At 34.6% G+C, this 14,886-nt stretch overlaps 1 protein-coding gene across 2 annotated transcripts in view; it reads left to right on the plus strand.

Annotated features, from left to right (window-relative positions):
• LOC138693287 (oocyte zinc finger protein XlCOF6-like) overlaps window positions 1-14,267 on the plus strand; it is a 51,074-nt gene extending 36,807 nt beyond the window's left edge. For both annotated transcript variants that reach the window (XM_069817148.1, XM_069817146.1), the window contains exons 4-5: window positions 5,589-5,671; window positions 10,250-14,267. In XM_069817148.1, the coding sequence (XP_069673249.1) occupies window positions 5,589-5,671; window positions 10,250-11,555 (1,389 nt within the window). In that variant the 3' untranslated portion in view covers window positions 11,556-14,267. The remainder of the gene's footprint in view (window positions 1-5,588; window positions 5,672-10,249) is intronic.
• Window positions 14,268-14,886: the final 619 nt, after the last annotated feature.

Here is a 14,886-nt window from a genome sequence, read left to right on the forward strand (position 1 = left end):
AAAAACAACGAGGAAAGCACTGAAAACGTCGTACTTAGTTAGTCATGACCAGGCTCTTCCTGGTAAACCTCACCCTTGCTGAAACTCTTATGAAACCATTATTAGTGAAGGTAGTGAAGTGCATGGTGGACGAGAAAACTGTAAACTTGATTTCCAGTGTGCCCTTATCAAATAACACTGTGCATAATCGAATCCAGAATATATGAAAAGACGTAAAAAAAAATCACGATTTCCCGTATCAGTTAAACGAAATTTTCGTTACAGCTTGACAAATCCACGGTCTTTGCCGGATTAGCTTTGTTAATGATGTTTGTGCGGTATGAATTTTCAGGTTTTTTTCATGAAATGTTTTGTTCTGCAGCCATTGCCATCCTCTACAAGCGATACTGAATTTTTTTCTTCTTCATTGAAAACTCGATACCATGGGACAATTGCAATGATGTGTGCACAGATGGCGCAAAGGCCATGGTAGGTCCTGTTGCTGGCGCTATTGCAAAGATCACTTTGTACTACACCAACACGTCCTCACAAAGAAACAATTCCAGCGTTATTAAAGCAGGTGCTAGACAACGCCGTCAAAATTGTCAACTTTGTTAAGGGGAGAGGATGGCATTTTTTAAAACTTTTTTCCTATTTGGTGTAAACTATTAATTTTTTGTATGTAGAGAGCTCATAGCTGTAGCAACTCAACAAAAAATAAATATTTTGAAAAAAAAATTATTGGGGGGCTCAGATTTGAAAAAAATATACCCAATGCAGGATTTTACTAAAACCGATATATCTAAAGCATTTTTAAAGGTCGATTCATCCAGTTTTTTGCAATGTACTTGCAAAAGAATGCCCTACAAACTGTCTGTAACAGAGTTTTGATATTTGTCCCTACATTTGTAAAATAAACAATTAAAATTTAATAACACTTTTCTGATTTATTATCTTGCAAACTAACGGACGTAGTTTTAAAATGAAATCAATTAACAAAATTCTGTTACAGAGAAAAGTTTCCTAATAGTCTAAAGAATGTGTGTTTAAATTTCATGCATGTATCTTTAATAGTTCAGAAGTTATATCCATTTTTGTCTGGCAGTGTAGCAAAACAATGAAGTTACTGTAAACCGATAAAAGGGGGGCGAGTGATTTAAAAATCCATAGCGCAAGAAGTTTAAAAATGGCGTCTCAACTTCCGATAAGGGCACAAATACCCACGAAATGTTATGCAGTGCATTCCACACATATCAAAGAGTATTTTAAAGAATTTGTTTAATTTACTCATTTTTCACCAAAAAATACCATCCTCTCCCCTTAAGGCACGACCTTCGCAGTGTAGGCTACTTAAAATCCTGTGCAAAGATATGGGTAGTATACACAAGTCATTGTTAGTAATATTACACACAGAAGTGCGATGGTTGTCGCGCGGTAAAGCGTTGTCCCGATTACATGAACTTCGAACGGAAGTTTCTTCACTTTTGAATTCCAGAACAGTTTGCTAGCAGATTATTTGAATGATCAGGAATGGTTGTACAAATTATGTTACTTAGCAGACATTTTTGAAAAATGAATTTAGCACATACATACAAGGTAAACGGAAGACTACATTCGATACTGATGACGAAATTGTCGCACTGAAGAAAAAGATAGCGTTTTACATAGAAAGCATCGACAATAAGGATCTTACGTTTCTCATTGACTTCAAACTTTATAGAAGAAAATAACATAACGAATGTCTCATTCATAGCAATAATGAAAGAACACCTTGACAATTTGCTTCAAAATATGAATTCATACTTTCCAAGGGACACTCAGGAATCGATTCTAAAGAAATGTGAGTGGATTGTAGATCCATTTCCAGTGATGTCAAAACCAGCAGCCCTCACTGCTTCAGATATGAGGTCCTTATAGACATGGTTTCGAATAGTCACTGTCAGGCATCATTTGGAAGCAAACCATTTCCCGAATTTTGGGCTAAGTTAGGGGAGGATCTTTTGATATTAAGTTCAAAAGCTAAATTTCTCTCACTGCCTTTTGGTAGCCTATTGTGTACCTCAGTGAAACGACCTTTTCGAGGTACACGGCTACAAAAACAAAATATCGAACTTGTTTGGACACAGAAGACGATATACGTCTTCAACTGACTTCTATGACACCGGACATTGACAAACTCTGTCGCAAGAAACAGGCACATTCTTCACATTAACTTCGGGTGTACATGTAATATTGTAACATTTTTTAAATATCTTAACTACATATTAATATCATTTGTAGATTGAAATAAATTATATCCAGTAGTTTTTTACTATTGTTACTATATATATATATATATATATATATATATATATACTTCCTTTTATGTATCGTGTGAAATTTGCTTCATAGAACATAGACAGATAAACTAAAAAGTAAACATTTCTTGGGGTTCCACGAGAAACTTTTTCTTCAAAAAGGGCTCCGTGGCTGAAAAAGTTTGGGAACCGCTGGTCTAGACAAAGCGTGTAACCCGTGAAACGGCACAAAAGCGCATGCGCGGTCCCGAGTTGTGTGGCACAACATAGGTGCAGATCTATGTGGTACCGGTAAGTCACATATCATATTCTGCAAGCTGCGCTACTGCCATGCTACTTCAGTATGAATGCTTCTTTTGTTTACGCAGGTTTCAAAAAGAGTAGCATGCAGCGTGCATCCATGTTGCACGTGGCATGCAACTTCGGTGTAAAAGCCACCTAATAGCGATATATTGTAGCTGTGTCTCGCGAATGCGAGCATGCCTTCAGAAAATAAATTATTGCTAATGTACATATACAGATCGTACAATTTGGAATGCTGTAGTTTAGAGATAATTCATCAAGGAACAACCCTAAATTTTTGTTTTCCAGATTTTTATACTGTGCTGTTAGAGTAGTAATTTTGATTTAAAAATAAGAGAAAAGTTAGGACAATATTAATTCTTTGGTACTCTTAAAGTGCACCAAACCTCAAATATAATTTATATATAAACTCGGAGTACCAAGTGGTCTTATGTGACAGCACTGCATAATTTGCGTAATTTAAAAAAATTCATAACTTAGCAAATAATTAAATAGTTGCAGAAATAAAATAAGTACTGTACATTCTCTTTATTTGATGCCTGGAATACATATAAGCATTGGATCATTTATGGTAAGGTAATGTTTTGTTGCTGTGCGATTTGATGTGGAATGAAATTTATATTGAAACTCTACTGCAGGTAAATTGAGCTTCGTTACTAAACAAAGTGAACCGTTGCAAAACACACAAAATCACTATTTATCCACTCACAAAATTGCATTCAACTAGCATAGCTCCCTGAATGTAGATGTTGAATTTGCTGAAAATCATAGGGGTACATTCCCTCATCATTCAGTGTTATTCACATTTTACTTTGAGGAACAACCAGTCATCTGGATATGCTCCTGGTAGTCGTACCATATAAAGAATATTAAATTTTCTCGTTCTTCATTCTCGGCAACCACATGCTCACACACCATTCACTGAAACATGCGAACGAAAACACCACGCGACGACTTTCTACAGTCTAGAAATCTACGATATTCGTCCACAACATTTGTAGCATTTCCGTCCAAAATCCATATATATATATCATATTGGCGTACTCGATATTTGAAAACTGAAATTACATTTTTGCCAACCACACGCATTGAAGATATACAGTGACTCACTATAACTACGGAGACCTTGCTTTGTGTTACCTCTAACCCTGACCCTGATGTCACGAGGTCAGTGCTGTCAATGTACAAGTAATGCACATAGCTCCTGACGGAAGTTTACAGAAGTGTGTGTCACGGTAGAAAAAAACCGTGTTCTTATCCAAAAATATTAAAAATCGGAACCTAGTAAATATGATCTTTCTTCTTCACAATTATGTCAGGAATCAGATGCTAAAGTATTGCACGATCTTCGTTAATCATCCTTCATAGCAACATATGCTGTTGTACCAGAAACCTGCTGACTGTGTTTACTGAATTTGTTGTGTTACTGATCGTATGAATGATCATATCAAATATTTTCCTGTTCGTAAGTTTGCCTGAGAGAAATCATAGGAATGAATTGAGGTTCATGGTTAAGTATTAAAATCTTACCAGAATATGCGAAAGAATGAAATAATATAATTAAAAGTCCGTATAGCTATTGGAACATAAAATATTGGTGTAGATATACTACCACAAATTCCATATAATTGAGGAAAGAATGCGTCTTGGAAAGCATTATTTCTTGTTAAATTCACAGGGGCCCATGTATATGTATACACACTTCTAAGTACAAAATAAAAAACTTTATTACTAAATTGATGGCTGTGAGACATGTTTCACAACTGCTATCACAATAATGCTTGAAATGCTCCCCATTAGCATCGAGAGACATTTTTGGATTCGATGAACTGTCCCATGTGCAGCATTAATCAATGTCTCCCTTGTGATGATTCCACACGGCACTTCAGTTTCTTCATGTGGCTCCTCTAATATAGCTGGTTTTCTGTTGTACACCACATCCTTCAGGGTCCCTCACAAATGAAAGTTGAGTGCAGTTAAATCAGGTGAGCTTGGAACTTATTCAACATAACCTCTTCGTTCTTTACATTGACCTGGTATGGTCTTGGTGATAATGTGGTGTTGTGCCAACTTGTTGATAATAAAATTGCTCATTCCCATAGAGTGCACGAATGGCAGATAAAATGGATATATGAACCATATCGAGGTAGACAATGCCAGTAACTGTTCTTCAAAAATAGTGATTCAATTACATTCCTTGCCACATTGAGACCCAGAAATTCACTTATCTACAAGAATGGGTGGATTTTCTGGACTCCAGTGCACATAATAATAGTGGTTCTCTCTACCATTCAGCTTGAATTGTTTTGTTAGACCAATCATTTTGCTTGCAAGTTTCACCTCCTCTTGTACTTTTTCCCTGAATGACAAACATACAGCCATATTTTTGTGTTTACTGTCCTGCCAGTTGCATTGTTAGCTATGACATTTATGGAACTGGCATTATCGTTTAATAGAATGTGACAAAACATGTTTCCGCTGCACTTAATTAAACTTTGAGGGTGCTATTCATAGACATTTTGCTAGATCGGGCTACGAGCGTGCTAAACAGGATTCATATGTCATATAGCTGACACTGATTTATGAATACGAAAAAACTTAGTTCGCTGATCATCCACCGAAAGTCCGCGTTAAGAATGTCTAAGAATACGGCCCTGAGAGTCCATGCTATATACATTTGTGAAAATGTATATAGGCTACATTTATTGGAGCCTTCTATATTGTAGTGAAACAAGAAAATCCTTGAACATTTTGAAGTTGAGGTCGTTTGTTATTGGATATTGCAGTAGGTGTATTAGCTAAGACATCACTTTTGCAATGCAAGTTAAAATTGTAGGACGTTTAAAACAGAAAATCCTATAAAATAAAAGCTCCAAGACCTGTCTTCTCTTACTGAAATTTCTACTTGTACTTCGTAGGATTTATTAGTAAGTGCATGATACAAAAATCGATTTATTATGAGTGTAAAGTTGTGCCATATTTCTGTTCTATTTCTTGTTTATGTTTTAGGAAGAATTGTGTGGCCTAGACACAGTAAAGGATGATCTGAAAGTGGAAGTTATGCGAGAGGAGAATGAGATCCTGACTGATAAGTGAGTGTCCTTAATATTATCACTTATAACATTAATTTGCGATGTTTTATGGCATGGGATGGTTTGGCCATACACTAACAACTACTTGGAAAAAAGGCCAAGTGCGATCGACGAATGGGAAGCACCTGGGCAATACAGGAATGATTGATCGTGGAATTTATAGAAGAAGGAAGACTTTATGAGAGCAATTCAGTATGGAAACACACGAGATCGACAAGCCTGAAGATTGGGAGTGTCGATGTATAAAGATAGATAGATGTAGCAGTACGTGTTTCTTATTGATAAGAAAAATTCAAGATATTTTGATATTGAAAGACAAAAGTTATATTATATATTAATACCACCACTATTGCTAACATCACTACCACCAACATCACTACTAATACTGCCACTGTTGATGCTGGTTCTTTAATCTTCATTTGTTATCTTTGTATTCCATCGTCCTCTACTCAGCTTTTCCTCCTTTTTTTTTTTTTTTTGCCTTCTACTTCGCAAATTGTATCTGGTGCACACTTGCCAAATTACCAACACTAAATTATCTTCTACTTCATTGTGCTGCTATTACAGTCTCTAAATATTTTGTCGAATCTATCATATTGTTAGTCTCCAAAGATGATATTATACTTATAGTTACGATAATAATATCAGGAATATATCTGTGATGTTCAGTTTTACCTATATTTTATGCATTATTTGCTGTTATCTCTAACTTCTAGAAGTTGCTTATTCCGAATTATGAATTAATATATGCTAGGAAGTTATCGAAACTACTAAAAATTGTTTCTATTGTATTAAAAAATAATTAGAGCTTTCGATCTAATTGGTTGATTTTAAAATCTGAATAATATTTTTTAATCAATTAATCGAACCGATTAAAAAATATCGTGTTGTGTGTACCATGAAGGAAACGATAACTGTCTTGTAAACTTTTGTAGCACAAAATCTGTAAGTATATCATTTGGTTTGGCAGTCTTAAGCTGTGATTGACAGGTTCTGATCTTCTTGATTTAGAAAGCTGAAAGCAGTAATACTGTATTACGTCTACGCACAAATCTCTCCTTAATAGTTTTTTTCTATGAGAACTCTGCTTAGGCGACAGTGTGTACTTCCGCGAACTATGGAAGGACGTACCGTGTATTGTATTTTATATACGGATATGTTGTTCTTTGCCAAAATAACTAACTGAAGTTTATAAGGGGAAGAAGGTTATTGATTTTAGTAATGGTATTTCTTAGAATTGAATATGCCTGTTTCGTCCACATGGAACTGAGTTTGTCCATTAGTCGTTTATGAAACTGTCAAATACCAGCTTTTGGTGATTCTAGATAATCAGTTCACTTTCAAAGATTGTATGTGATTGCTGGTTATTCATAGATCAATGTAGTCAGTTTTGTATATTGGTGAACTTTAGTTACAAAAATATGACTTGTGTACCATTGCGTGGATAACTAGGTTAAAGATTCAGATTTAAATTAAACTATTGTGGAAAGATGAATGATGGGGAAACATATGTTGTAAGGAATTTGGAATTTTTTTTTTTTTTTTTTTTAGATACATTGGAAGCACAAGTAGTCTCCAATACAATCTTAAACATATTCTTCCTTTCCAAGAAGGATCTACGTCTACTGAAGTTGCTACTTCCAGTTCATCATTTCTAGAGCATCGATGCTTATATCCTCTGTTAAGGAAACAGAAATAATGAATAAACGTCTTGTGAAATATTGTTAACATAATGACGTGTTTGCCTGGAGCAAAGAGATGGCAGTAAATAAGTATAAGCTAGGATCGTTTCTCTTTTTGTTTCTTCTTCACTCTTTTAGTGCAGGTCACCACTGGCAATTGATTCTTAATATAATCAGTAATAAATATGAATCACATTTGAAATATTTGAAATAAACGAGTGTTCTTTACAGCATATATAATTATTATAAAATGCCTTTTCGGTCAAACTTATAAGCTCTGTTTGAAATAAGTTAAAATTCTCTTAACTGGTTGATTAATCGATTAACCTGTGTCTACATGATTTATGTTTCATTTATAAATCTGATAAATTATGTGTTAATGTGCTTATTTTGATCACAGAAACATATTGCAATTAATACAACATTGAAACAATGCTTAGTTTTAACAATGGAGGATGTCACGCTAGCAGTACTTATATTTGGAATATGGTATATAAAATTGAATCAGAGAATGCAATGAAATTTCTATTTTACGAGTAGGCAGCACATTTTATTTTCATTTTTCATTTTTAACGGTGTGACACAAAACATTCTTATGCATAAACGAACAGCAAGCTTAGCAGGCTGCTTGCACATTTTCGTTTAAGTGCTGAACTATACATCTACAATGGAAATTTAAGCTTTTCACTGATTACCATGTTCTCCCAATCAACGATCAACAAGGAATGTACAGCTTACAGAAGTAAATTGCTGGCATCATGGCATATAATATGATAATCCTGACCAGAACCATCGATAATGCACTATATGCTACACTGTTTCGGGTAATTTAGGTATACAACACTAGATAGATTACACTAACCTTTAGCACTTGAAAGTAGAACTAATGCCAACGGAGCATATCTTCAGTTACAAGCCAGAGCATTGATAGATTTGCCAATGCTGAGTGGAGGCATATGGGGGCGAAATAAGGCATGACGTTTGACGTTTTAGTGCTTTGGTTTCGTTGTCACGTGTACATTTTCGACATTAATTTATACAAAAATAAGTGCATATGATCAAGATTCAGTGTAATGATGTACGTAATTTATTACAGAATCCGAATGGTATTTTATTTAAGTTTCAGAATACCTTGTAAGTACTTGCATACAGCTGCTTATAACTTAAAAAAATTAAAATCTTACGTGTTTTTTACTGATGATACAAGGGAAATAAATAAATACTTAAAGAAATGTTACTTGCACCAAAAATAAATAAAATAATGACTTACTTTCGCAATACCATGTTCAAATCTATTAACCATTATGTAGCTAGTAAATTGCCGCTTTATGTTGTTTCACCTCTGACGTGAAAAGGTCTAGGATATCATATATATTTTAATTTCATGTGATTATCTGTCGTGCATTTCTATAATTAAATATTTCAGATGTCCAGAAAGCGAGTTTTAGTTTGAACCTAGCCAGTCACCATAACAATACTCTTATCCTAAATTATTTGTTATAATCTTTTTAAAATATAAATTTAAATAAATATATCTACAGAAAACGAGCTAAGAAAGTAAGTTATGGGAATAAAATAAAATATGCACAGAGGAAACTAATGACATATAATAAAGTATGAAGATGTAAATACAGTTAGGCAAGGTATAAAAATCTATGAAAAATGCAAATTCACACATTTAACATAATTCGTAACAAAACACATTATCTATTACATATGTACCAATTAGCGTAAAATTAGTAAATTTTAAATCCTGTAAATACTATGTGAAAAGAAACATGCTTATAACTAATTTATTACAAAAAAATAATATTAATACGCAAACTTCGAAAGCGAGTGTATGCATCTACAAATTATAGGTAGTTCTGATGTATAGCAGGCATTCCGAATCTTCAACAGAACTCCAATATTTATGGGATCACAAAACAGCTTTTCCAATGAACTTGAAAATCAACGACGTAACTTTATTGATATATGTAGTAGGCGAAACCCAAGAATTAGGCTAGAATTCTGATACATCACAAACCACACGTAAGACTATAAAAATGTAGTTTATAGAATATTTAATATCCAAAAGAATAGTCAGTGACTTTGTCATCATTAACTATAAAAATTTTCAAAGATTGCAACCATTTTATTTTCATTTCTTGCCTTGCTTTTATCGCCAATACGCACTTAGTTTATAATACATAAACAATGAACATTTGGTAGGACCGCGATAATAATTTCATCGACTCACACTTGTTATAACATTCTTTTCCATTGAAATTCGACAATAACACAGACACGTGCTTTTGTATCGTAGGCCTCCGCTTGACAGTTAATTATAGTCTTCCCGATCCAATGCTTTGGCTTTGTGTATAGATGGGTCTTGTAAGGTCATTAAAACTCTTAACTATTATAAACATATCACTTTATGAAATGGACTTACAGAAAGAACTTCTATGATTGGCCTACATATATATTTTCAGTAAAAATGTTGTCAAACCATTAATACATAGGAAAATTTGAAGCATTGTTGACAAACTATTTGGCAACCTGAAATGATGTATAATTTTTAATCTCTGCCATTTTTCCTGCCTGACGGATTGAAGTTGAGAAATACTTGTAGTTCAGCATGTATGAACTCAACAGAACACTTTTTTCTTACATCTGACCACTTAAACTTCATAGCATTTTAGAAATAAATCTCTGCATATAGGTCTAGTAGACTCCATGTTAAAAAAAACATATTTTAGAGAAAAAGTAGAAAACATTCAAATTCCAGAATATAAAGGAACATAATAATGCGCGAAAAACCTATAATCTGGTAACCTTTGTAACTACGCAATTTTTTAAGTCTTGTATAAGAGGTTTTTCTTTATTAGTAAGAAAGTAATTGTATGTTTTATGACAGTTTTGCAGATCCCCATCATCATACTGTGTCAACGTATAGCAAAGGATTTGAACATGAAGAGTACACTTCTGCTTATCAGCCTGCTAAGCATTGTGTTTGGTCGGCAAACATTTTGCGGGATCATGAAGATAAGAAAGGATTCAAGTGCAATGTTTGCGGAAAGTGCTTCTCGCAGTCAAAACACCTCAAAACTCATGAAAAGCAGCATAGTGGTGAGAAACCATTCAAATGCAATATATGTGGAAAATGCCTTTCGCATCGTACTACCCTAAAGATCCATTACCGCATACACACAGGTGAGAGACCGTTCAAATGCAACGTTTGCGGAAAGTGCTTCTTGGATAGTAGACATCTGAAAAATCATGAAACGCGTCATGGTGAGAAACCCTTCAAGTGCAATATTTGTGGTAATAGTTTTTTCCAATCAAATTCTCTAAAAAGACACGGACGCCAGCATACTGGTGAGAAACCATTTAAATGCAATATTTGTGGAAAATGTTTCTCGGAGTATAGCACTCTAAGAACCCATGGTCGCATTCACACCGGTGAGAGACCATTCAAATGCAACGTTTGTGGAAAGTCATTCTCTCATTTGACAACGCAAAGAAGGCATGAAAGCCTGCATAATAGTGAGAAACTATTCAAATGCGATGTTTGTGGCAAGTGCTTCTCTGATCCGTTTTATTTAAAAAGACATCAGAGCGTTCATACCGGTGAGAGACCAATTATAAGTAATGTGACTGGAAAGTCTTCTTTCATAAAATTTACCCAAGAGAAACATGAACAACAGCTTACTGATAGAAAATTATTCAAATGTGAAGTATGTGGAAAGTGCTTCACAGAATCTTCGGCTCTAAAAAGGCATAATCGCAAGCATACCGGTGAGAAGCCATTCAAATGTGATATCTGTGGAAAGAGCTTCTCGGAGGCCGCTAGTCTAAGAAGTCATACACGCCAGCATACTGGTGATAAGCCATTCAAATGTGATATATGTGGAAAGTGCTTCACGCATCGGAGTAGTCTAAATTGCCATGCTCGCCAGCATACTGGTGATAAACCATTTAAATGCCAAGTTTGTGGAAAATGCTTCTTTACGTCAAGTGATCTAAAGAGGCACGCACGGATGCACACTGCTCAGAAACCCTTCACATGCAAGTTTTGTGAAAAATGCTTCAAGTATTCCAATAGCCTAAGGGTTCATGAACGCAAGCATACAGGAGAGAAAATGTTCAGATGCGATGTTTGTGACAAGTCCTTCTTGAATAGGGAAAGCATAAAACAACATGTACTGATACATATTGCATAGAAACATTCAAATGCTATTCTTAAGCAAATTATTTCATCCCAGGAGAATGAGCTGCCATATCTGCTGTCATTTGGATGCGGTATGCGTGTGAAGGGTTTTTCGTTGCCTAATACCCTGAAGAGCCATTAATAACTGCAATCGGGTTTGGAAGCATTCAGTGGTGTTTCATATAGAAAAAAAAAGTTCTGTAAGGTAAGTGCCCATATTCACCGCCAGACTGGTGAGACACTGTTCGTACGCGTTGTATGTGCAGATTTTTTTTAGAGCAGAGGCAGTAATGTACATGGAAGCCAGTATAGATATTGGAGTACCCAGCATATTCACATTCATGCCAATGACGATTTCAGCACAACGTGTCTTCTTGAATTTTAATTTTTATTATTATTATTATTATTATTATTATTATTATTATTATTATTATCATTATCATCAATAACATTATTATTGGATTAGGATATCCAGGTTTTTCGATATGCTGTCTTGTTACTGGAATTCTGTTGTGTTTCCCAATAGCCGTGATTTTCCAGTGCTGTAACAAATGAGCTGCAATATAATCAAGTCCCTGAGGTCGAAATGTCGTCATATTACCTGTCATACAGTGAGGGGGACAAATAATATTCCTGATAGAGTATCAAGTTAACCACGTAAAGTATTGTTGGTTTTCTAAAGTCACACGATAATTTGATTTAAGAGATTTGCTTGGCGTTGGATTGTGGAAAGGTCTCCTACTGGTACACGTGTATTATTTTGTTTATACCACTGGTGTTGGTTATCAATCTTCTGTTTGTCAAATTGCATCACGTAGTCTCATTCTGTAGTGTTACTAATATGGAGAAGAAATTTTTCTTTAAACTCGGTTTGTCTTGTAATTCCTAGGTCAAATGATAAGAGAGAAATGTTTACTGGTCTGTCCTTGGTACAACAAACGTTTTAATGGAATGTATATAATGAATAGGCCTACTTCTTCACAACCGGAATATTCATCAGTATTATCGTGTGAAAACATGCCCGATATGTTTCAAGTAGTATTGGTAACACGCTAATCACTGTATTTCTTACTGTTGTTCCTTGTTTTCATGTACCTCTCAAATATCCTGAAGTATTTGGAAACGCAGACCACTTTGCTCTGTTGGTTAATACTTTCCTTCATTGTTCACTTAAACCAGCATTAGATGTTGCAATGTTTTCTGTAATTCAATGTAGTTAATTGTTCTTTGTGTAAGTAGAAAGTCATTGTGGTTTTCTGACTATTTCTAAGTCTGTTCCTTGAAATTGATAGTGCGATAAAATGACTCAATTTTAATAATTTTCATTGATAGTAAGTCATGATTTCAAAAGCAGTTTTTCTTCAAGTTTTATTTGTTGAATAGGACAAAGACGAAATCAACAATTGATCATATCTCCATATCAGCGTTTGTAGGATATTATTTTATGCTAAACTATTAAATTTGTACATTTCCTTCCAAATATTAGAAGTACAAACAGCCATCGAGTTAAAACAACTAATGATTATCTTATATAACAGAGATCATTGCACTGCAAGAAAAGAGCTGGTAGTAACGTGGTGACGTCATATTGTTCTATGTCTGTGCTGAATCTTTCATTGCTGCCGCGAAAATGCACCTGACGTATGTGCTAATGCGATCCTTAACTCTATGGGAAATCTCTGTAACAAGACCTAGTGATCGGAAAGCAATGTGTGCAGTAGAATTTTGCTAAAGGATCATTCCTCGCATTCAATATCTTTCACTTGTTGGAACAAAGGTCTTCATATTAATTTGACATTTTGCTGCATCGATATGCCTTCAAAATAAGTAGTATTGCACTGTGTACATTGAAACAAACTACTCACCAAGCTTCTCATCATCAAGTGAGCCTTCATGCAGAAGCAGGATGTTTTCTGCTCTCCAGTATCTGTTAATTTTTTTTAATGGCGTGGCCTTGTAATTCTATCCATGCTTCTATTCATATAGGCTCCATTACACTGTCAGCAACACTTCCCACCGTGCAGTAACAAATTCGGAATTTACTTGTGTGTCTGCATGGTATCAATTCGTGGACCTTTGTAATTTTTTATTCCTAATTTTTTTTTTTTCGGCAGTTCGTTGTGAAATGTTTAATTGTCTGTATAATGATCAAGCTGAAACACACATTTTTTTTCGATATATATATTTCATTTCCTTTAGAACTGTATATCTGGTAACGATTTTTATCGTTAATTGACTCTTTTCCTGGGCTAACAAGTCGACGGAAACACGATTGTCACAATATTTTATTGCAATTTTCCATACCACTTCTGCACGAGTTCTTTTTAACATTATCATACATGAAAGCTCTTTGTTGTAGAATATACTTAATGTCGTGAGCATTTCTAACAATGAACATTATAACTTGCGCAGATTTGTGATTTTGACATGGACTGAGAAATACATCAACTCACCAACAGTTTCTAAACCAAACGCATAATGGTGACATTTTCAACACAGTAATGAATAACAGACAACTCGGTAACAAACTTCAAACCATGCCGACTGGCATGACTCAGCTCGTCTTGGTGTCTATTTCGCTCCGCAATTATGTTTGAATTCGTAAGGAAGGAGCCAGGCTCTGATGGCCCTCAACACTACCTGACTGTTCTCTAGTAGCATTAGGACGTTTTGATGTACATTCTTGTTACGCCTGAATGAAACAATATAGAAGTCTGTATAGGTAAACAATTGATGTACATTCTTGTTACGCCTGAATGAAACAATATAGAAGTCTGTATAGGTAAACAATTTTTCAGTTGTTAATGACGTGTACAATTACAATATCTATATAGCTATGTTATGTGACTCTTTAAAAGTTTCTTACATACTGTACATGCATTGAATCATTGCGGATTTTCAATAAAGTCAAATTATTTCGAATTGCTCTGTATTTGTTATGTCGTCATTCTGTCATCCATAATATCTTCCCCTCATCATTTCTCCTTCCTAATTTTGTTCTTGGATGAATAACTATGTTATATGAGTGTGTGAGTCTGTCGTTTGTTCGAAAGTGCTTCAGCTTTTGTGAGCCTGATAAGAGACGTTACAGAGGTAGATTGAAATTAATAACGTAGAAATGTTTTATTTTTTACTTAAAAAAGAGTAGGCCCTATTGTTGATAACGTCAAGAAAGTACGTTGTTTCATAATGTATGTATAAAATATATGATGAGACGGTTTGCTACTTTTAGTTAGTCTTCTTAATTTACTTAATTAGTTTATTTAGTAGTTTTGTATTTAAGACAAGGAAATGCAGAAATGCATTCCTTTGCTATTAATTATTTGAAATCATCCCGAGGATAT

Source organism: Periplaneta americana, chromosome 17, assembly GCF_040183065.1.
Source record: "Periplaneta americana isolate PAMFEO1 chromosome 17, P.americana_PAMFEO1_priV1, whole genome shotgun sequence".
Lineage (NCBI taxonomy): Eukaryota > Metazoa > Arthropoda > Insecta > Blattodea > Blattidae > Periplaneta > Periplaneta americana.